The following is a 21,849-nucleotide window of genomic DNA, read 5'->3' on the forward strand; positions in this document are numbered from 1 at the left end:
ACCTGCCACCTTGCTGCTCTATGGAAGAGGCTGTTTGGGAATGATCAACACAGAGGAAAGCAGAGCCAGAAGATGGAGAAAGCCTGCTTCCTAATGACACCTGGATCCAGCTATGCCTGAGGCCACATACTCACTGACTTTTCACTTCTCTGAATCAACAAGCTCCCTTTTGGTTAAATCAGCTTGAGTTGGGCTTCTGTCACTTGCAACTAAGAATCTGGACTTACACATTATCATTGCCATTTTACAGATGAGGGCACTAAAGTTCAGAGAGCAGAAATGCTGTGTTCCAGACCAAGTAATTTCAAAACATGTCCTCTATTGAGTGAGGATGAAGGTGAGGGGAAGAGAATCCAGGAGGGGTCAGGCCTGAGGAGGTGGGAGGCTGAACTGGCCCCTCCTGGAGCGTGGACACAGTGAGGGGATGGTGGGGTATAAAGCCCAGTTCACTCACTGCTTGGAGCTGGTATTGTCTGTGATCTGCTTCACAACTTGGCAGTAACATTCATCCCGCATGACCTCATGGTCCCCACACAGCTGAAGGAGGACAGGGAGCTTACACACCAAAGACAGGCTAGGGGCTATGTCACATACCAGGTACATAAGAACAGGGTGGGCACCTGAAGACAGGCCTGGTGTCCCTTTCCCAGCCCCCTCCCCATCAGCATGATGCATTCCTTTTTGGACCATGGGAGAGGTTTCCCACCCTAATGTCCTGTGACTCATTGGCAGATGGGGAAACTGAGCCACAGAACAGGAAAGGAGGCATCTGGCAAAGTTGGCCGGACTGACCTTCAGGAGGTTACAAAGCACGTCCAGGTCACTCTGGCCCTTCAGTGGGGCATCTCCCATGAACCTCATCACAGCTGTAGGAAAGACCTATCCCACTCAGACCCACCAAACCCCAAGTTGTCCACCCACCCCAGGAAGCCCCAGGACTGAGCCCCTCCCTGGGAGCCTTGGCCACAGGCAGCTGGGAGCTTCTTTTCTCTTAAATGTGTCCCATGTCTGAGCTGGGGGAAGGGAAAGAATCCGAAGACCAGGGAAGAGTGGCAACCAGTAGAGATCCACACAGTGCTGGATCTCATCCAGCCCAGAGCCCTGGCTGCAGTCCTACTGCCACACCTAGGAACATGTCGGTGGCCATCTTGTTGAGGCTGTTGTCACTGAGTTCGATGAGGGATTCCTGGAGGGGAGTCTGTGGGGGAAGAGGGCTGTGTCATGATGGAGGAGGGACATGTCAGAACAGAAAGGGGACACACTGTGTTTCAAGGCCATATAACAGGAGGGTCCACGTCACAAAAGGGGAGCCAGGCCTAACACTGGGGACAGATGCTGTCCTTGGGAGGGAATCAGGGTGCTGAGAGCTAGAGGGTCTCACTGAGAACAAGTTTGTTGGCCTCAGGGGCCTGGGAGGGGGCCCCTGTATCACCATTTTACAGATGGGGAACTGAGGTCCGGGACTGGACACCTTGGTGAAGCAAAGCATGTCCTCCAAGGTTCTGGACTCCCGAGCCTCCTTGGATTTCAGCCTGAGGCCATCCCTGCAGTGGGAGGTGGGTGCTACTGACCTGTCCTGCCCAAGCCTTGGCTACATCTTTTTCCACATGGGACTGTTCTTGACCCACCACTCTGATCAGTCTATCAGGCAGGAAGACCCCCAGAGGCAGGCACTGAAGTGGGCCTTACACCTGGGTGGTCTCTCATCTCTCCCACCAGAAGTGGGGCCTCCAATACCCACAGCCTGCAGTTTGGATGGCTGCAAGAAGCCCAGAATCCTCCCACTGTGGGGAAGAGGGGTGGGGCCGCCACTCACTGGGGTCTCCTCTGAGGGTCTCGGAAATACTTCTGGGCAAACTCGAGCATTGTGTAGGGTGGGAGCGCCAGGGCATCCTCCCCATAGTCAGCAGAGCGGGCCCTGACTGGGGGACCCTGCAGAAAAGGCGGAGCTAGGAAGGCCCTTTCCGGCCACACCATGCCTGGCCCTTCGGTCAAAACTGACAACGCAATCCCTCGCTGATAGGACCCAGATTCTCAAGCCACCCACCCACCTATCCATCTTGACCCGGCTGCGTCCCATTGTTCTCACCCCTTCAGCCCGCCCACGCCTTTTACTTGCTGGGCTAACCCAGCTCTCTGCCCCACTTGGCCACGCCCTTGCCCAGGGTTGACTTCCCCAACTGCCATGTCACAGCTGACCCCGCCCCTCGCTAGCTCCACAAACCGACCCCGCCCACTCACCTGGCCCCACCCCATCCCAGGTAGACTTCACCTACTGGCGGGCCCAGGCTGGTCTGACCCCATTGGACTGATTAAAACCAACTGATCCTCATCCTTCCCTACCTCATTTGGCCACACCTCCAACCATCTCTGGTTCCGTCTTCCGGGTCTCACCTCTGGCTCACTCTACCTGATTCACCCTCACCCTAGTCCAAGATCAGCCACGCCCCAAGAGCCTGACCAAGCCCTTGGCCCACCTTATCCCCACTCGCCTCACCCCTTTTGCAGCGGTCCCTTCCCCCTGGTCTACCCCGCCCCACCCCACCCACACTGGTCTCACCTCTCTCCTGCGGCCCACCTCCTGTGCAGCGGCTGCAGAGGCCACAGCAGCGGCCACAGCGGCTGCTCGGACGCGGCCTGGCTCCGCTGGCAGCTGCAGGAAGTCTGGGGCAGCAGCGGGCTGCACCAGCTCCGAAGGGAAGTGGCCCACGCGCCCGTGGATGGTCCCGAACCTCCAGCCTAGGGGCGAGTAAAAGGTCTAAGGCAAACAGGAGGGTCTTGCCTTGTGACTAAGGGAGTCCTTTAGGGAGATTTGGGTACCTTCTTTATCTGTCTCTAGAACTGTGTGAGGCAGGCCAGGCCATCAAACCTATTTTACAGATGAGGAAACAGGCTCAGGGAAGGAAAGGGATTTTTCTCAGGGCCACAGGATCATAACGGGGAAGTGAAGCAAAAAGGCAAAGCAGGGTTTGTGGACTCTCAGGTCATGTGGAGACATAAAGAGAGATTCAGGGCGGGGCACAGTGGCTCACGCCTGTAATCCCAGCACTTTGGGAGGCGGAGGCGGACGGATCACGAGGTCAGGAGGTCGAGATCACGGTGAAACCCCGTCTCTACTAAAAATACAAAAAATTAGCTGGGCGTGGTGGCGGGTGCCTGTAGTCCCAGCTACTCAGGAGGCTGAGGCAGGAGAATGGCGTGAGCCCGGGAGGCGGAGCTTTCAGTGAGCCAAGATGGCGCCACTGCACTCCAGCCTGGGCGACAGAGCGAGACTCTATCTCAAAAAAAAAAAAAAAGAAAAAAAAAAGAGAGAGATTCAGGCCACAAACACAAACATGGAAATGCCCACGGAGATCCCTCAGGCAAAACAGAGGACTGGGCTGTCTGGCCACCAACAGATACAGGCCACGCCTGGACCTCAGGAGACCTGACCAGCCCAGACCACTTTCGGGCACCAAGAAACCCTCACTGTACATCTGCTGCATGAGTGCGTGAAACTAGGATGCACCCTGTATGGGGTTCCAGGTTCTGGGGCACCCACCAAAGTCGAGGCCTCTACGTCGCAGCTCCTCCAGGTATACCACCTTCTTGCGAACCACGCAGCCGGCACTATAGCCTGTGGGCCAGGTTGGGTCAGCATCTGCCAGGGTGGCCTCCTTGGCCAGCCTCCGCCTCCTGCCCCCAACCCACCCCAGTGGCACTGACCCACTCGAGGTGGCTCTAGGGGCTGCAGGTGTATGATGTCACCCTTGTGGAAAGCCAGCAGCGCAGGGTCCTGAGGCAGGAAGTTCCTCACAGCGACCACGTAGTCAGAGTCCTGGGTCAGCCAGGGGCAGGTTGAGGGCAACAGCCCTATCACCCCACTCCCAAAGGCCTGGGGCCAACCCTGCTCCTCACATCCTTCCTGACTCATCAGGGAAGGGAGCCTTCATTAGGTGAGAAGAGGGAAGGGCATTCTGGGTGGAAGAAAGGGCTGGAGGGTGAGTCTGAGGGACTGAGATGGACTTTAGGGCACACACATAGGCCTTCCCCACTCAAGCCCTCACTGACTTTCCTGCTGAAGTCTTCCTGGGGCCTGGGGCACAGAGATGACCTGCCCTAGGCCTGGGGGCTGCCAGTTAAGAGTGGGCAGAGGGGATGGAAAGAGATTGAGATGCAGTGGGTGGGCCATGCAGCCAAGGCAGGAGGGTGAGGAGTACAATTGCTGCAGAGCTCAGAGGAGGTGCTGTGCCACCTGGCAGGGGGCATTGGCAAAGGTTTTCTGAAGGAGCAGGCAAAAGGGGGCAAGGGTATTCCAAGTGGAAGGCACAGCTAGTGCAAAGGACTGAAGGTAGACAGAAGTCTATGGACACAGTCATACTTCCCAGGAAGGCGAGGCTAGTATGTATGTGGGGTGGGAGAGCCCTGTTGCTGGCCCTCAGCCTGGGTGGAGGGAAGACCTGTGGGAAGATCCTTACCTTCTTCAGCTCCAAGATGAAGTCATCCACCAGGGTCTTGACCTGGTGTGCTCGGGCTGAGAAGAGGATGACCTTCTCACTGGCCAAGTTGAACTCCAGCATGTTCTGGGAGGGCATGGTCACAAACAGGATATCTGCAAAGCTGGAGGATGGGCCGGTGGCATGAGGGCAGGACTCCACAGCCAGAGGGATGCCCTCCTTCCACCTATTGGGCTGCTTCTGCTCCTGTCCTGCCCCATTTGAAGCCCAGCCCCACCTTGGCCCCATTGTGCCAGCTCCCACAGGACCCTAAACTTCCTGTTTCCCCTCTCTGACCCAGGCTGTGGCTTCAGCTCAGTTCCTACCACCCTTTGGGCCGACACTCCGGCCCCTCTCCACCCTTTGTCCTTTGGTCCAAGCTCTAAATCTAGATTTGTGCCTACTCAAATCTCTATTTCACCCATTGACCAAATTCTCACCATTTTTCAAAGCATGCAGCTTTTACCCAACCAGTGAACAAGGTTCTATTCCCGTCCTCATGTTATAAAGGACAAAAGGGACTTCTAGCAGGGGAGGGAGTCTGAGGACTCAGTAAGGTGTCACGGCTGGCAGTGATTCCCTCGCCAGCTGCATCAGGGTTTGGTCATTTCCAGCACAGCAGCCCCTCTGCACAGTGCTGCTGCTGTGCAGCAGGTTGGAAGGAGGGCAGGGGAGTGGGTTCCCAGCTCAACCCCTTCCTGGCTGTGTGACCTGAGACAAACAACTTCTCTCTCTGAGCCTCAGTTTCCCCAGCTCTAAAATGGGTTTGCTTCAATGGCTTGGCACAGAGCCTGGGACATCATGGGTACTTGGTAAGTGGCTGTGGAGAGGAAAGAAATGCCAATGCCAGTCTGTACCCCAGTCTCCAGCCAGCCCCTTCCGGTCACCTGTATGCACGCAGGACCCGCAGCTGCCCGCCAGGCTCCTGGCCACCTTTGACCATCCTCAGGAGTTTGATGCCCACGTGGGACACAGCTAGGAGCTGCACACCAGTGCCCACACTGCCCTGGGGCAGAGATGAAGGGCATGTGAGGGTCCTCTCGTCTCATCCCTGAATCCTCTGGACAGGTAGGGGGCAGGTGAGGGACTCGCACCGTGGCGGGGAAGAGGCGGGAGAAGTAGACCTCCCAGGTGTCTCGTGCAGCACTGACCACGGCCCGCTTCACGCTCTCTGTTACCAGAGGCCTCTGTGTGTCCAGCTGATTCTGGGCTACGGGAGGCCAGGTCTGCTCAGGACCCCCTGCCATTCCCCTGGCAGCCCCCATCTCGGGGATGTCAGGGAGGGAGGTGGCTGATACCCAGCAAGAAGGTATCTGACCAGTGTCTATACTGGGAAACTGAAACTCAGAAATGGACAAGATGGCCAGGACACACAGTGTGTCAGGCATTGCCAACCCCAAACATGCAGCCCAGCCATGCAAGAGGCCAGAGAAGCAGAGCAAGGAGGCGCCTGTCTTGGAGATGGTGGGTCTGGGCTTGTCAGCCTCCGTCTCCCTCTGGGACAGGGCTGGCCGTGCCTCTGACTGGTTGCCCCACCAATATTGTCCCCTCCCCTGAGATACCAAACAAAGCCTTCATCCTGAGCCTCTCATCCTCAGAGATGCGCAGGCAGGCCTCGGAGAGCGTGTCATGCAGGATCTGTGGGAACAGGCTGTGATGCAGGCAGCACATGGGACTCCCCCAGCTGGGACCCAGGTTGGACTATACTAGGGTGAGTGGCAATGTGGGGGGGTCCCATTTTGCAGCAGTGAGGTCATCTGTAAGCTGGTTCATCTGTGTAAATCAGATCCCACTGACAGGGCCCTCTCCTTTCTCCTCACCCCCACAATCCAGGCTGCCCTTCCTAGGCCACAGTTTCCTAATCTATTCAGGGGGTTTACATTTGATCTCTGGGCCATGTCTAGCTCAGACAAACTATGACTCTGATTAGGTTGAACTGTGAGCTCACTGACCCTGCCCATGGAAGGGGGAGATTCAATAAAACAGCTGCCCATGCTCACCCTGGTCAAGGACCCCAAATCCCGGCATGCAGAGGCAAGCTTTGTAGCTAGCTCATCTTTGCGTCCACACTGCCCTGCTGAGTTCAGAGGCCAGAAAGGGGAGAGGGGACTTTACCTGCCGGAACAGGAGGTCAAGCTGCACAGGATGGCTGTAGCTGTCCTTGGGATAAAACACCTGCAGGGGCGGGGCTTCAGTAGGTACCTTCCGACTGCCCCCTCCCCATGCTTCACACCCGGCCCCGCCCCCTAGATGCAGCTCCGCCCCGGCTCTAACTCCACCCCTGGCTTCAGCCCGGCTTTTTTCTGTCCTGGGCCCGCTCCCCACGTCCTAGACACTCCTCTACCCCGCTTCAGCCCCTCCCCTGGCTCTGGCCTTGCTCGGCACCTCTTTGCGCAGGAAGATCCTCCAGGGGGCGTCCTGATAGCCGTAGAAGCTGGGGTTGATGAGGCGGTGCAGCCGCGTCTGCATGGGTTCCTCAGGGGGTTCCAGCGACCGCGAGGGCAGAGCTGGAGAGCGCGGGGGTCAGGGAGACAGGAGAAGGCACCTCATTTATTTTATTTTATTTTAATTTTTTTGAGACGTAGTTTCGCTGTTGCAGCCCAGGCTGGAGTGCAGTGGCGCAATCTCGGCTCACTGCAAGCTCCGCCTCCCGGGTTCAAGCGATTCTCCTGCCTCAGCCTCCTGGGTAGCTGGGATTACAGGCGCCCGCCACCATGCCCGGCTAATTTTTTGTATGTTTAGTAGAGATGGGGTTTCGCCATGTTGGGCCAGCTAGCCTCGAACTCCTGACCTCAGGTGATCCGCCCGCCTCGGCCTCCCAAAGTGCTGGGATTACAGATGTGAGCCACTGCACCCGGCCACAGGAACCTCTTAGGATGAAGTGGGAGAGGCAAGGCCCACTTGGGGACCCAGGAGTGGTCCACAGAAACAGCTGCTCACAAGGGTCACACATGACCCAGCCTTTCATTCAACACATAAAAACACCTATTGGATTTGGTTTTCTTGTTTGTTTGCTTGTTTTGTTTTTAGATAGAGTCTTGCTCTGTCGCCCAGGTTGGAGTACAGTGGCTCCAACTCAGCTCACTGCAAGCTCCGCCTCCCAGGTTCAAGCGATCATCCTGCCTCAGCCTCCCGAGTAGCTGGGACTACAGGCGTGTGCCACCATGCCCAGCTAATTTTTCTGTTTTTAGTAGAGAAGGGGTTTCACCATGTTGGCCAGGATGGTCTCGATCTCTTGACCTCGTGATCCACCTGCCTCGTCCTCCCAAAGTGCTGGGATTACAGGCGTGAGCCACTGTGCCCCACCAAAACAACTGTTGTATGCAGGCCTGGTTAAAGGCTGAGATGGCCCTGCAAATAAAGTAGACAAGGCCCCTGCCCTGGAGTTTAGTGCCCATGGCAGGTGTGGGTGGCACAGATCATTCAGAAACAAAACTCTCACTGCCTGAGGCTGGGGTGGCAGTAAAGCAGGGTGGTTTAGGACAGACCCTGGCAAACTGGTCTGTGAGGCCCTTCACTCCTAGCAGTCTAGGCAGACCTTGCTGAGGTGACAGAGGTGACATTTGAGCTGTGACATGAATGGTGAGAAGGCGCCAGGCATGCAAAGGTCTTGGGGAAGAGCATTCTAGGCACAGGAAACATGCAAGGCGGAAGTGGGCTTGGAGTGTTCCGAGAACAGAGAGGAACAGAATGTGGCAAGGGGAGGAAGAGAGATGAGGCCGGGGAGGTGGGCACATCATGCAGTGTCTCATAGGCTACAGTGAGGAGTTTGGAGCTTATTGTAGGAGCCATCAGGCGTTTTTGTCAGGCGCAGGATGGGAACTGCTTTATAGCTGTTAAGATCACTGTGGCTGCGAGACACAGAGGGTGTAGAGGTTAGGGCTCCAACTGTGATGCCGGGAGGCCTGAGCTGATATCCCTGGTCTGACACTTTTGAGCTGTGTGACCTTGGGCAAGCCACTTAACCTGTCTGTGCCTCCATTTCCCCATCTGCAACATGTAGGAACAACAGTGCTATCTTGAAGGGTTCTGGTAGGATTACATAGGCTAGGATAGGCCTGGCCTGAGATCTGTGCTACTTAAGTGTTGATATTATAATTACACCAATGTGCTCACAAGATGTACACAGGGGCTCAGGGACACAGACACACACACTCCACTGACACACTCACCTGTGCCCACAGACTTCCTCATATACTTGGACACCCTCCCCTCCTTCCCTCCTGGCCCTCTCACCTGAAGTGGGTGCCGTGGATGGCCTTGGCACACTGGTCACCGGCTTCACCAGGGCCACGGCCTCTCTGGACACCTGTCCCACCCCAAAGAGACTGCTCAGGGGGCAACAGGCAGGCCCTGTGGAGGGGCAGTGGCAGGGCCACAGCTTATAGGGGTAGCTGGTTTCTGAGGATCCCTGAGGTCCCTCTTTGTCTTCTGTTCCACCTGGGACCAGTCCCACCCTCCCCCTCACCTGGGTGCCAGGTGCAGCTGCCAGGTGAGTCATCTGCCCCTTCAGGATCATCAGGGCCTCCTCGTGGGGGTCTGGCCGCTTCATGAACACCTTCCCGCCATCCTTCCTGTGGGCATTGGAGTACTGTGGTGGGTTGACACTGAGTCTCCCTTTCCCGTCACATAGTTTTGACGGTAGGGAACTTCCTCCTCCTCCATCACCACTCCCCCATCATTACAAATGAGAATCCAGGGAGAAGCAGAGACTGGCCTGAAGTCCTACAGCACAACCTAGACAACAGCAGAGCCTCATCTGGACTCAACAGTATAAACAAACTTCCTCCCTAACAGGAGTTGGGCAGGGTGTTTCAACTCAGTAAGCCAGTGGGCCATGATGGACACTCAGGCACAGTGAGGAGGCTGGAGCGCTGGGGGCAGGGGCAGTGCTGACCTGAGGGCCTCGGGCCGGCCTCCCCGGAATGGCTGCTTGTATTGCCTGACAATATTCTTGATCTGCTGTGTGGGCTGTGGGAAGTGCTCAGAATTGAGCGTCGAGTACCGGACCAACTCTGGGGAGGGTGAAGCTGTGGGCAAGGGCAGGTGATGGGAACAGGGTGAGGCCACAAGGGGCACAACCACAGCCCCAGGCCTGTCCTGGGAAGCCCCAGAGGCTGGGATAGGGCACTCACTGGTTTCTGGAGAAGCCTGATCCTGAGCTAGAACAGGGGCAGCCACAGGCTTAGTGGTGAGCCTTGGAGCCTTCAGAGGGGCTGGAGCCAAGGGCTTTGGAGTGACACGCAGAAGCACGGGTTTGGCAGGGGGACCGGTGCCTACAGACTTCGGCTGTGCCTCTGGTGCTGGGGGTTTCTGTAGAGAACAGGACGTGAGGATGGGCTGCTTGGGATACACCAGGTTGCTCTCTGGGACCCCAGATCTCTGTCAAAGATGAGTTGTGAAGCTCCTGGGCTCAGAGAGGCACAATAGTGCCCTGTAGCAGCACAGCACTCCTCTTTACAGCTTGTGTCTCCAAGCAACCCCTGCACCCCGGGCAGGCCAGACTCACCTCTGTGGGCAAGGATCTCAGGGCAGCACTCAGGGGCTGCTGCTGGAGCGCCATGGCCTGCAGGGTCATCTCCCGGGCCTGGGGAGACATGGCAGTGGTGACCAGGCAGGTCCATTCTCCACTCCCCAGCAGTCCCTCCCTCACTCACCAGCAGCACGGCCTGTTTGTGGATGAAGGCTTGCTGCAGAGCCAATGTGGAGGCGTCCAGGCCTGGGACTGAGGGGAGGGGGCAGAAGGCACAGATGGCACTGGAGATACCCTCCTCCCTGTCCTCTCACCCCCCATCATGCTGTGGCTGCCTCCATTCTAGCAAACAAAGGTGCCTGAGGACTGGCAAGTGGCGCTGGCCCTGCCCAACCCTGGAACCACCCGAGGAAGGCACTGACTTGGCTTTGGCTCTGGGGGTCTCCTGGGGGTGTCTTCAGTACCACTACTGCTGCCTCCACTGGGCTGGCCTCCCCCTTTCATTCGGTAGGCAATGGCTGTTGGCTTCTCCAGGTCCTGGGGGCAGTGGGTGGCTCAAGTGACCATCTCAATGTTGTACTCCCAAGGTTCCATGGCAACAGGAACCTGACACTGGCCATTTCCCCACCCTCTGGTGTGGGGGGGCGGCCTCCCGCTGGCTCAGTGTCTGCTCTATGCTCAGCCTTTACCCTGATGGCATCCCAATCAGTCCTCCCCATAACCATGTGAGCTCCCAACCCATCCCCTCTTCCCCAGAGGAATAAACTGAGGCTCAAGGAGGGGCTGTGCCTTGCTCAGGGCTGCATATCATGCCGGGGCAGTCGGGGTGGGGTGGGTTCTGGAATTTCCAGAGTGAGCAAGGGTACCTGAGGGGTATCATGAGATCTGGGGCCAGAAGACCCAGGGACTAAGGTCATTCAACTCCATCCAGATAGAGATATTTTAGTGGCCCCAGGGGGCTGGCTCCCAACAAAGGTGCACTTCTTCCCTTATTTTTTTTTTTTTTTTTTTTTTTTTTTGAGACGGAGTCTCACTCTGTGGGCCAGGCTGGAGTGCAGTGGCCGGATCTCAGCTTACTGCAAGCTCCGCCTCCCGGGCTTACACCATTCTCCTGCCTCAGCCTCCCAAGTAGCTGGGACTACAGGCGCCTGCCACCTCGCCCGGCTAGGTTTTTTTTTGTATTTTTTAGTAGAGACGGGGTTTCCCTGTGTTAGCCAGGATGGTCTCGATCTCCTGACCTCGTGATCCACCCGTCTCGGCCTCCCAAAGTGCTGGGATTACAGGCTTGAGCCACCGCGCCCGGCCTTTTTTTTTTTTTTTTTGAGACACGGTCTTGCCGTTGCCCAGGCTGGAGCACAGTGGTGCGATCACAGCTCACTGCAGCCTCGAACTCCTGGGCTCAAATGATCCTCCCATCTCAGCCTTCTAAGTAGTTGGGACTACAGAGGCATGCCACCACGCCTGGCTAGAGGTGCACTTCTAACTGTGGGTCCTTCCAGGATCAGCCAAGAGCATCTTTAGCTGTGAAGAGACCCTCATCCTTCATCCAGCCTCCAGCAGATACCCAGATGGGACACACCACCCCATGACCCTGACTGTGAGAAGCTCTCAGGTCACCCTGTACAAGTGTGTGACTTCGGTGTACATGCTGTGCCTCCTGTCTGCAAATGACCCGCCCCACACCATCCCTACCGCATCCCCATAGGACAGCACGGGGTCGAAGAGGCTATCCAGGTAGCAGTCCAGCCCCTTGTGGGGCACAGCAGGCTCTCCAAGACTGTCTGACTCTGGAGGGGAAGGCACAAAAATACCAAGTTCTTTTTTCTTGATGATTTCCACCCCACACAGCCTCTAAGGCTCCCTTCCCACCAGAGACAGCAGCCATTGTTGGTTGACCTTGGTGGGTTGCTGTCCCTCTTTGGGCCTCAGTCTCCCCATTTGTACCATCCTCATTGTGGCTGCTGTACCCATCAGAGTCAGGTACTTTGTGCATGTGCTCCTGGAGCTGGGGTCTAGTGGGTGTGTCCTCATCCGAGTCCCAGCTGTTCCCAAACACCCTGTGGGGAAAAGGAACGTGGAGCTGCTAACCTCGAGAGAGATCCCAGAATCCCCCAAATTTTCCTCTGCACCCTGGAACTGGGTGGCTTTCTCCCTTTAAAAGCAGGATCCTTTGGTGAACTCTACCTCCTTAAGAACCTGAAGTCTAAGTTCAGGGCTCAGCCTGTCCCAGCAGCTGGGAGGGGCAGGCCTTCTGCCTGGGAGTGGCCATCTGTGAGAGGGTACCCCGTAGCTACCTACACTTTGGGGCCTCCCCTGCTGGTTACAGGCCCCTCTGCACCCACAATGAAGTAGGACTTCTGTCGAGGGAAGTCTCTGAGCAGCTCCAGGTCCGACACCAGGTCCAACACATAGTCGTGGCCAGCCAGCTCTGCCCACTGGACGCCATTCTTCATGGCCACGGTCCAGCCACGCCAGCCATCTGCCAGCCCCCTGGTGATGGCATGCACAGGAATAGAAATGAGGGACAGAGTCGTCAGGCACTACCTGGGGAGATCCTGGGTTATAAGCCAGACCCTAAACATGAACAGAGTGGACCCTATGGGACCCTCTGGGGGATCTGACCTCCCCCCACAACATTCCAGGTACATAAGAGTATGCTGGGAGGGCATCCTAGGAGCCAACCTGTGCCTCAGAATGTCTCCAGCCACCTCTTCCCCCGTACTCCAGGAGTGCACTGGGCAGGAGAACTGGTCACCTGGGGCACAGCAGGTGCTGGGCTCAGGTTGGAGCATCTGAGTCCAGTTTGGCTGTATCTCCCTGCTTGCTTCTTCCTCTCAGGTTTCCTGTATCTGCAGCCTCACTTCCCTGGCTTCCCTTCCCTGGGCCAGGTCCCACCACCCCCACACAGACTTTCACGCAGAGCCACATCTGAGAAGGCCCCTCCCCAGCTCCAGAACATCCAGTGGCTTCTGCCATCCCCAGGGCTCATTGGGCCCTGCTGACTCCCACTGCCCTCACTGAGGTGGGAGAAGGCAGCTTACCATTGAAGCAGCCCACGTCCAGCGCCATGTTGGCCTTCTCATAGGTCGCTGTCCACTCGAGCTGGGTCGGGGGTAAGGTGCGGGCAGCCCCCGAGCCCTGCTGTTGGGCCCGGCCCATGGCCTGCATGAGGCGGTGCTGACACACAGCCTGGAAGCCATTCCGCCCATAATCAGACACAAACCTGATGGGTAGGAGTTGGAGCCGGGATCAAGAAGGATCTGAAGCTAGCTACGGGCTGGGGTCTGTGGGGTGGGGGTAGGAAATTCTGAGGTTAGTCCGAGAAAGGCCCAGGCTATTCCAGAGCTCCAAGGTGAGGCTGCAAAGGCCCCAGGCTAGTTCAGAAGGGTCCCAGGCTAGAGTCCAGTGCTCTGGGACTGCATTTAAGGGGTCCCAGGTTAGCTTACAAAAGATCTCAGGGTAGTTTAGAGTCCCATGGCTAAACTGAAAGGGTCCCAGGCTAGTCCAGAAGTATCTCAGGCCAGCACAGAGGTCCAAGGATGGGCCAAAGAGGTTCCAGCTTGTTGGGACAAAATGTCATTGACAGGATGGGGTCTGCAGCTGGGTGTGGGCAACAACCAGAACTCTGTCTTCACTCTCTCACAGGGCAACCTTGGGTGGTTATCTGCCCTCTGAGCCTCTCCTCCAAGTTTTCATCTATAAAAGGGACAGCTGAGGGTTCAACTCAACCCAGGCCCAATGAGCCCAATCCCTACCAGTCATTCCTCATGCTTCCCTCACCCCAACATCTTACATTCCCTGCAGCTAAGCCTGGCCAGAGCAGCACTGGTGCAGGCCCACAGTAGCTAGAGAGGGAACCTAGCACCATGCCCTCAGGAAAGCCCCAGGCAGCCAGGCCAGCAAAGGCCCTACCCTGCTGTCAGCTGCCACGGAGTCACAAGACTCGCCAGGTGATGTCCACCTGCTACATGCTGGTCTGAGCAAGAGTCTGTACACTCCGTAACTCATGGAGGTGGGTTCTGTTGCCATCCCCAAATTATAAGGGAGAAACAGGTTCAGAGAGGGGCAGTGACTTGTCTCAGGCCACACAGCAGGTAAGTATCAAAGCTGAGATTCACACCCAGGGCCTGCCTGTGTGATTTCCTTGCAAATCATCCTTCTCATCCAGCAGGGTGACATCATTGTGATGGTTATACCCACATAGCACCTACCATGTGCCCCTCTCTGTTCTAAGCACTTCACGTGTGTTTATTTTGTCCGCACAATAGCCTATGAAGTAGGTACTATCATTATGCCATTTTTTTTAACATCAGACAGGGTCTTGCTCTGTTGCCCAGGCTGAAGTATAAGTGGCATGATCCTGGCTCACTGCATCCTCAACCTCCTGGGTTCAAGCAATGCTCCTGCCTCAACCTCCTGAGTATCTGGGACTCCATGAGTGTGCCACTATGCCTGGTTAATTTTTAAATTTTTTGCAGAGACAAGGTCTGGATACATTGTCCAGGCTGGCCTTGAACTCCTGGGCTCAAGCGATCCTCCCATCTTGGCCTCCCAAAGTGCTGGGATTACAGACATGAGCCACTGTGCCTGGTCTTGTGCTGATGTTTTAGCAAAGTTTGAGGGTGACACATCTCATGCCTGAGCATGAAAAGTCAATCATCACACTTATAGATTATAAAAGAATAACCCCCATTTGATATGTAAGGAAACTGAAGCCCAGAGAGGTTAAGTAACTTACCCAAGGTCACACAGCTCATATGGCTGAGCTGGGATTTGAACCCTGATTGTCTGAGTCCAGCATCCATGCTCCTGATCACCCCACTAAACTCTCATGCTGTGAGAGGTCAGTGCTCTTTTCCAAATTCCCCACATGCTGGTCTTGTCCCACTCTGAGTTCTGGAAGTCCCTCATCCAGTCTGACCCAACTCCTAGCCCCTGCAGTGAAGGCCTGCCCTCCTTTCTTGCTCTGAGCCCAGCAGAAACGCAGAGCAGCCCCTGGCCAGCCTCCATGCCTGAGCTTCCCAGCATAGAGATATGACTCCTGGCCTGACCTTTAAGACCCCGACTTGGGCCCCACTGCTGGTGCCACCGTCCCTCATGTCCCAGCCCCTACCCAGTCCCACTCACTTGAGAAGGTACTTGTTGAAGCGCGGGGAAGGTGCAAAGCCACTGAGGCAGGTGGCCAGCAGCAGCCAGCCCCGCTCAGCATTGTGGGCATTGTGATTGTGCCACACCTGATTGGCCAGCTGTGCCAGGATCTCGTCCCGCAGCTCAGGCACCGCCAGTCCCTTCTGCACAATGTAGTTCCCGAAGATGTTCTCCCGGGCACCATGCAGGTGGGGGTCACCCATGAAGCGCAGGATCTGGGCCACGAACAGAGTTTCCTGGGCGTCTCAGAAAGTTATTCCTTCCAGTCCCCACCCCACAACATGCAGCCCTCTCATGTCCCTCCCATTTGTGCCTCTGCCCGTATAAATGTCCCTCATAATACAATATAACGGATATATATATATATGGAGTACTTTTTTGAGATGGGGTCTCTGTCACCCAGACTGGAATGCAGTGGCGGGATCTCAGCTCACTATATCCTCAACTTCCCTGGGCTCAAGTGATCCTCCCACCTCAGCCCCTCAAGTAGCTGGGATTACAGGTGCATGCAGCCACACCCAGCTAATTTTTATATTTTTAGTAGAGACAGCGTTTCACCATGTTGCCCAGGCTGTTCTCAAACTCCTGGACTCAAGGGATCTGCCTGCCTTGGCCTCCCAAAATGCTGGGATTACAAGTGTGTGCCACCGCGCCCAGCATACAACTGCCGTATTCTATGCTGAATGACCAGGCAGTTTACTTAAGCTATGGGAAAATTAAAGATCCAAAGTATGTCATCTTTCCTGTTCATTAACCTTCTAGAACGCTCCATGCAGCCCCAGCCCCCTCCCTGCACCGCTGGCCTCCAGCCAGCCCCCACCTCCTGCTCTATCTGGGCCGCAGAGTATTCTTTTTAACATTCAGATATAACCACATCCCTCTCACGGAAGCACCTGCCTTGGCTCCCTAGGTCCCTTGGGATGAAATCTAAGCTCTGGGTCTGTAATCAAGGCCTCACTGGCCAGTCTCACCCTTGCCCTCCTGACTCCGTTCTGACCATACCGATTTCCTCTTCTCTGTGTACTTTCTCCACTCTCCCTGCCTGGCAAATTCCCCTCCAGCTCAAATGCCTTCTCCTCCAGGAAGCCCTCTCTGGCCCTGCCCAGGGCTGAATTAGTGGCCCCATCAGACTCCCTAGCCTTGGTGCTTCCCTCTGTCCATACTGGTGGTCATTGGCTGGGTCGACTCTGCCTCCCCATTCAGACTGAGAAGTTCTTAAGGAGAAGGCCTGGGTCTCTTCTTGGTGTCCCTGAGAGGCTCCAAGGCAGCCTTTTTTTTTTTTTTTCTTTTTTCGCCAGGAAGATGGCTGGGAGAAGAAAAGTCACCAGTCCTCAGAGAGGAAGCCAGATCTCCCCCTCTGACATAAAAGTCCCTCCTTTGGGGAAGAGGTGTGGGGCTCATGGATTGGGCTTGGGGAGGGCTGGGAAGACTGGGAGCCTCATGGCCCAGCTTCAGGGCCAGGGGCTATGAATTAGAAGGTGGGCTGGGGCAGACCCCATACCAGCTTGAAGACGCTCACGGCTTCTGCATGGTGCTCGGCGGGCAGCTGCGTGAGGGGTGTCCTCAGGGGCACTGTCAGCATCCCAAAGGTAGGTTCCTAGGGCACAGGGCAGGCACATGAGCAGACAGAGCTGGGACTGACAGGCACATCTGGACCCACTGCTCCATGCCACATGGGACTCCAAGGCCTATGAGGCAGGGGCTTCGGTCCTCAGTGTATGGATGGGGAAACTGAGGGCTGGTGAGGGGCCACCACAGTGGCCTTCAGCAAGTCGGTGGTAGGGACAGGATAAACCCTCATCTGGAGGGGAGGAAATCAGAGCTGGGCTGACATGCTATGGCTCCACCAGTTGTTCAGTTTCTGAAATATTTCCAGACTGGTTGGTGGTAAACAGCCCTGCCTGAGCTCCTCTGCTATCCAGACCCCAGGGATTTCCCAGATTCCCTGTGATCCAGCAACTAAAACGTTCATACCCAACACCACAGGGCACAGCCAGGAGCTTGCCCCAGGGCAAGGACAATGTCCATTCGAATTGGTCAGCACCAATCAGCCAGGACACCTTGGACCTCAGCTAGCCCTTACCTTGAAGTGGCACTGGACAAACTTGGCCATAGGATAGTTGTTGATGTCCAGGGGCAGTGTGACACGGGGCTCAGCCTGGAGCCGAGGAGTCCGCACAGGGGCCACCTGAGGCACCTGGGCCAGCCTGAGGCCTGTGGAGAGAGGAGGGGATGCGGTACCTGCTCTGATCTGCCTGTGTCCTCCCCCCGCCTGGCGCTGACCCACCTGCCACTGCTTGCAAGAGCCCAGCCAGCTCAGCCGGTACCTCCAGGTGCCCCACAGCCACTACCTCCCGCTTGCTCAGCTCCTGGAGGGACAGTGCATGGGGCAGACAGGCCTGCCACATCCCCACCTGCCAGCCTCCCTCCTTGACCCTGCTGCCACCCAGACTCACATCCACCTCCTGATCCCGCAGCCACGCCCCCTCCACCTGGCACCTCCACTCTGCCCTCAGCTTCAGGAGAGCAGATGTCAAGGTGGGGAGTGGCAGGCAGAGGTGACGATGGGCACCCAGGCAGGCCAGGCCAGCTTACGCAAGGCGGCCACACTCAAGCAAGGGGGACAGCTTGCCTGTTGTGTGGAGGTGACTCCCCCCCTCTACACGTGGGGCAGGAGGCTGAGGTTGGCCAGAGAAACAGGGAGGGGAAAGGAGAGAGAGCAAGAGAGAGACAGAGGCAAAAGGTGGAGGCAGGAAAATGCTGGGGAAAGAGACACACAAGGAGAATTTCTGGGAGGTGGCTGAGCACTGCATCATGGGAAGCCCTCCTCTGCAGCACCACAAAACCTTCAGTAAAGGCTACCTACTGCTTCACTGCTTTGGGAACTGCATTTATCTTTCTGGTTGCTGGTTTACATGACAGTGGGTCAAGACATGAAGGTAAGAGCAAAACCATACCCAGTGATGTTCAGGTCGCCAAATTCTAATGGTCCTCAATTCCTGAAGACCCCATTATGAACCCAGCACCAGCCCAAATCCTTCAATGCAACATCTCATCTAACCCTCTCCACAATCCCAAGGGGTAGATGGGAAAATTGAGGATAGACAATGGCCAAGGTTACAGAGCTAGTGGGTGGCAGAGGCAGAATTTGAACCCAAGACGGCCTGAGGCCAGTGGTCTCCTCTTGGGTGCTAAGCGCCTTTTCCCCTTCTCTGCTGTCCCCTTGGACCCAGATAAGGTAGAGCCTATACCTTGAGATAGCGTCGGCGGCTCATGTATGCGTGTACCAGGGACTGGAACTTCACCAGACTCCTCCTCATCTGCTGATAGCGTTGCCTGGGTTGGGGGAGTGGGGAAGGTCAGGGATTGGGGCCACAGGGTGACAGGGTGACCTAGGGGCAGAGAGGCCCTTGCCAGCCTGGCCTGGGAGCCAGTGCCCACATCTCACTCTTGGGGTTCTTTGGCACAAAGGGAAACTGGAGCTCAGAGAGGGGCAGTGACTTGGCCAAGGTCACACAGCAAATTAAGTAGCAAGGTCTGGATTAAACCTGCCTGAATAATTTATTTCCCAACAGTTTATAATCTCAGGGTCTCTGAAATGCAGGGTAAGGTCCCTCTTGGCTGAATGGATTCCCACCCACCAGTTACAAGGACCTGGGGTTGGCTGGGAAGGACATTCAAAAGCAGAGACACAGAGAATCTGATCATTCTCCTACAGAGGCCTCCACCCTCAGCTTTCATACTTCCAGGGATAGGGAGCTCACCACCCAAGGTCAGGCGTGGCCTCTCCCGAGCCTGACCATAGGTCTCCTAGGAATCCTGCCTTTTCTGCACCTCACCTGGCAAGGTAGCCACGAGCCCGGCTTTGCAGCAGGATGATCTTGTGGCGCAGAGAGCGGAATCGCCGCTTAATGAAGAAGCCACGGAGGCAGCGCTGTAGAGTGAGGGCTGCCAGATTCAGGACATGCTCTCGCATACTCTCCAGCAGCTGGTATAGGTGTTCCTTAAGGAACAGCTGAGGAGAGGAGGAAGGCACTGAGGCAGATAGGAGCCAGGAGGCTGGACTAAGGGCCCCTCCCTCTCTAGAAGTCCGTGGAGACAGAATAGGCAGGGCAGCCTCCTGGAGCGGGGCTGGAGGATGGGGTGGATTTGGAGAGGTTGAAGGATGCTGGTGAGTCAGGTAGTTAGCATTCCATGTCCCAAGCTCATCTAGGTTGCTCCTGGGACGGCAGTCTCTAGCTTGGACATTTCTGACTCAGTAGTTGTGAAGCCCCCGAACTTGGGGTCTCCAAGGGCTGACTGTGGGGCGGGACTTACCTTGCTAACCCCAACACGGTACATGTTTGGCATGACTTTGCACAGGCGACTCAGCACTGACACACACATGTCCCCATTAGCCGGCAGGTCATGCTTGAGGGCCACTAGACAGCAGTACCTGGCAGGGGGCCCAAACTCAGTCGGGGGCTATGAGACCTACCCGGGGTGCCTGCTAGACCATGGGGTTACCGCCCCCAGCCCCGTGTCCAAAAGGCCTCGTCCCAGTGGTGGCTCCACGAATAGTTTATTGTAATCTGAAAAAAGGCACTCCATCCTCAAGACTCTTTACTTCTGGGTGTCAGACAATCGTTATAATAGATGATTTCAGTAGAACAAGACACTTGACTGCCACCTGCTGGAAACTTGTCATTGTAACTACTAAAACCATTCTAATCAACACGGAGGGTTGATTATACATATTATATGTTATACAACATATAACTACAAAAAAGGCAATACAATAAATGCATCTACCACATAACAGCTAGCATGTGGCAGCCTTGTGAAGTATACAACCTGAGCAACTGTGCATGGCAAGCCCTGTACTGCCTGGGTTGTGTATTCCTGGGGCCATGGGGACTTGGGCAGGGAATTGTAGAGCTCAGGAACTACCCGAAGCAAGATACCTGTCGATGAACCCCTGGAAAGGCAGGCGCACTGGAAATCCCTCCTTGCGGATCCTCACGGTCTCCAGCACCCCTGAATAGCGTAACTGTGCCATTACCACATCTGGCTCAAAGAGACTTGGCTCCTGTAGGGATGCCCAGAGAGGGAGTCTGCACACTGGCTTAGCCATGTGCAAAGGGCACCGTCATAGTGAATAGTCCCAATGCTAGGCTGGGCAGATGCAGGTCCAGAGAGGCCAAGCCACTTGCCCAAGGTCACACAGCATGGGCAGGAGGATTTGGCTCTCTCAGAGGCCTCAGCTCTCACTCACCTTCTTGTGGTTGGGCTTCAGGCAACGCATGAACAAGGGGTTACACCTGGTAGCGGCAGGAAGAGGACAGCGTGAGGCCTCAGAAAAAGAAGGTGCTCACCCTCTGAGGGTCATGAGGTGGGTTAAGGATGAGGCTGGGTGCTCCGCCCACCTGCCCCGCACCTCACCTCTCCATCTTTTCCACCAGATCCAGGAGTGACTGCTGGAACTTGGCAGCCACGGTGTGTGCCTTGTAGAGCCGAGTGACGGAGCTGCTCTTGCCCAGGCGCTGAGGGGCAGCCTGTGGGGCATGGCTGGAGAAGAGGTGTGCCACCACCTGGGCAGGGGTCAGGGCAGGGAAAACAGACAGGCAGGGGCCGGGAGACCAAAATGAGGAGGAACAGGGAGCAGGAGTCAAATCTCTGGACCAGGGGGATCTGAAGACTAACTGGACCCCTGTTCTCTCTGCAAGGCCTCTGTCATCCTGCCTTACATGCTTCTCCAAACAGGTAGGGCTCAGCACCTTCCAAGGGATCCATCCCATAACTGGCTTTTTCCCCTTCAGTCTAAGGAACACACAGTCACTGACTGTGTGCCTGGCCCCAAGGTGTCCTGTTAGACACATGGTTGTGAACTCTGGCTATGACCTCATGAGGAGGGTACCCAGTGGACAGGAGGAAGGGAAAGGCCAGATAGGGGAGGTGATGTTACCAGGCCTGTGCTCTGTCATAGGGCCATCTGCTAGCCGTAGTGTAGCTGGGATGCAGGGCCCTCCCTAAGCCTTCAAGGAACCCAAAGTTGGTACCCCAAGCTCTCCCCTGGGGCCTTATGGGTGGGGTGGGGGAAATTGAGAACACCAGGAGGTGGGATTGGGGGAACAGGTCTGGCAAGAAACCAGGAAAGAATGGGCCAGGGAATGGGGTGGAGCCCGGAGTGGGGTAAGTACAGGGCAAGGTCACAGCTGGTGGGGTATAGGGTTAGAATTGGGAGTGGGGCCAGGGTCTAGCCACTGGGACTGTCAGGAGCCAGATGGCAGGATCAGGATGAGGAGCCAAGCTAGGCGGGAACAGGCCAGGAACAGGGTGTCTAGGCCACCCTTGTCTTTGGCCAAAGCTAAGCGGAGCCAGGATGTGGCAACATGGTCTAAGGCTTGAAGGCGGGCTGGGGGTGGGGGTGGGGCCATGCGTGGGGGCAGGGCCAGAGTGGTGGGAGGTGAGGCTCACCCGTGTCCGGCTCCGTACGAACAGGTCCAGCACGTCCTGGCGCACTTGGTCGTGGTTCTTGTCCAGGAACTTGTGCACCTGAAAAGGGAAACAATGGCCCAGGTAATCCTGGCCTGTCTCTCTGTCTATCCTAGGAGGGATTGGATCCTCCTCACTTCTATGGTCCCTACCTCTCGAGCTCCCACCATTCTGCCTATTCCTGGGGGAGGGGAACATTCACCATGGCTTCACATGACCAACCTGGGTCTTGGCCTCACCCTCAGTGAAGGACATTGTCCTGCACCCATTCTACAGATG

The 21,849-nt window shown here is 56.3% G+C and overlaps 1 protein-coding gene and 1 non-coding gene across 2 annotated transcripts in view; both read right to left on the reverse strand.

The window, feature by feature from the left end:
- MYO15A (myosin XVA) overlaps positions 1-21,849 on the reverse strand; it is a 64,212-nt gene that overhangs the window by 20,984 nt on the left and 21,379 nt on the right. Inside the window, 38 exon segments of the mRNA XM_033196432.1 lie at positions 455-537; positions 793-866; positions 1,126-1,198; positions 1,472-1,544; positions 1,817-1,932; positions 2,561-2,739; positions 3,542-3,616; positions 3,706-3,817; positions 4,458-4,599; positions 5,363-5,481; positions 5,570-5,685; positions 6,038-6,113; positions 6,591-6,650; positions 6,861-6,982; positions 8,712-8,784; positions 8,944-9,049; positions 9,373-9,505; positions 9,611-9,788; positions 9,985-10,062; positions 10,133-10,200; positions 10,371-10,485; positions 11,641-11,735; positions 11,845-12,005; positions 12,247-12,438; positions 12,631-12,703; positions 12,990-13,171; positions 15,076-15,311; positions 16,598-16,693; positions 17,180-17,310; positions 17,384-17,465; positions 17,559-17,612; positions 18,348-18,432; positions 18,936-19,111; positions 19,414-19,531; positions 20,040-20,164; positions 20,351-20,396; positions 20,518-20,666; positions 21,553-21,630. Coding sequence (XP_033052323.1) covers positions 455-537; positions 793-866; positions 1,126-1,198; positions 1,472-1,544; positions 1,817-1,932; positions 2,561-2,739; positions 3,542-3,616; positions 3,706-3,817; positions 4,458-4,599; positions 5,363-5,481; positions 5,570-5,685; positions 6,038-6,113; positions 6,591-6,650; positions 6,861-6,982; positions 8,712-8,784; positions 8,944-9,049; positions 9,373-9,505; positions 9,611-9,788; positions 9,985-10,062; positions 10,133-10,200; positions 10,371-10,485; positions 11,641-11,735; positions 11,845-12,005; positions 12,247-12,438; positions 12,631-12,703; positions 12,990-13,171; positions 15,076-15,311; positions 16,598-16,693; positions 17,180-17,310; positions 17,384-17,465; positions 17,559-17,612; positions 18,348-18,432; positions 18,936-19,111; positions 19,414-19,531; positions 20,040-20,164; positions 20,351-20,396; positions 20,518-20,666; positions 21,553-21,630 — 4,250 coding nt within the window.
- On the reverse strand, positions 14,529-14,632 carry LOC117074935. The gene has a single exon (XR_004433779.1). It is a non-coding gene; the product is annotated as a small nucleolar RNA U13 (small nucleolar RNA).

Source organism: Trachypithecus francoisi, unplaced genomic scaffold (genome assembly GCF_009764315.1).
Source record: "Trachypithecus francoisi isolate TF-2019V2 unplaced genomic scaffold, Tfra_2.0 Contig01665, whole genome shotgun sequence".
Lineage (NCBI taxonomy): Eukaryota > Metazoa > Chordata > Mammalia > Primates > Cercopithecidae > Trachypithecus > Trachypithecus francoisi.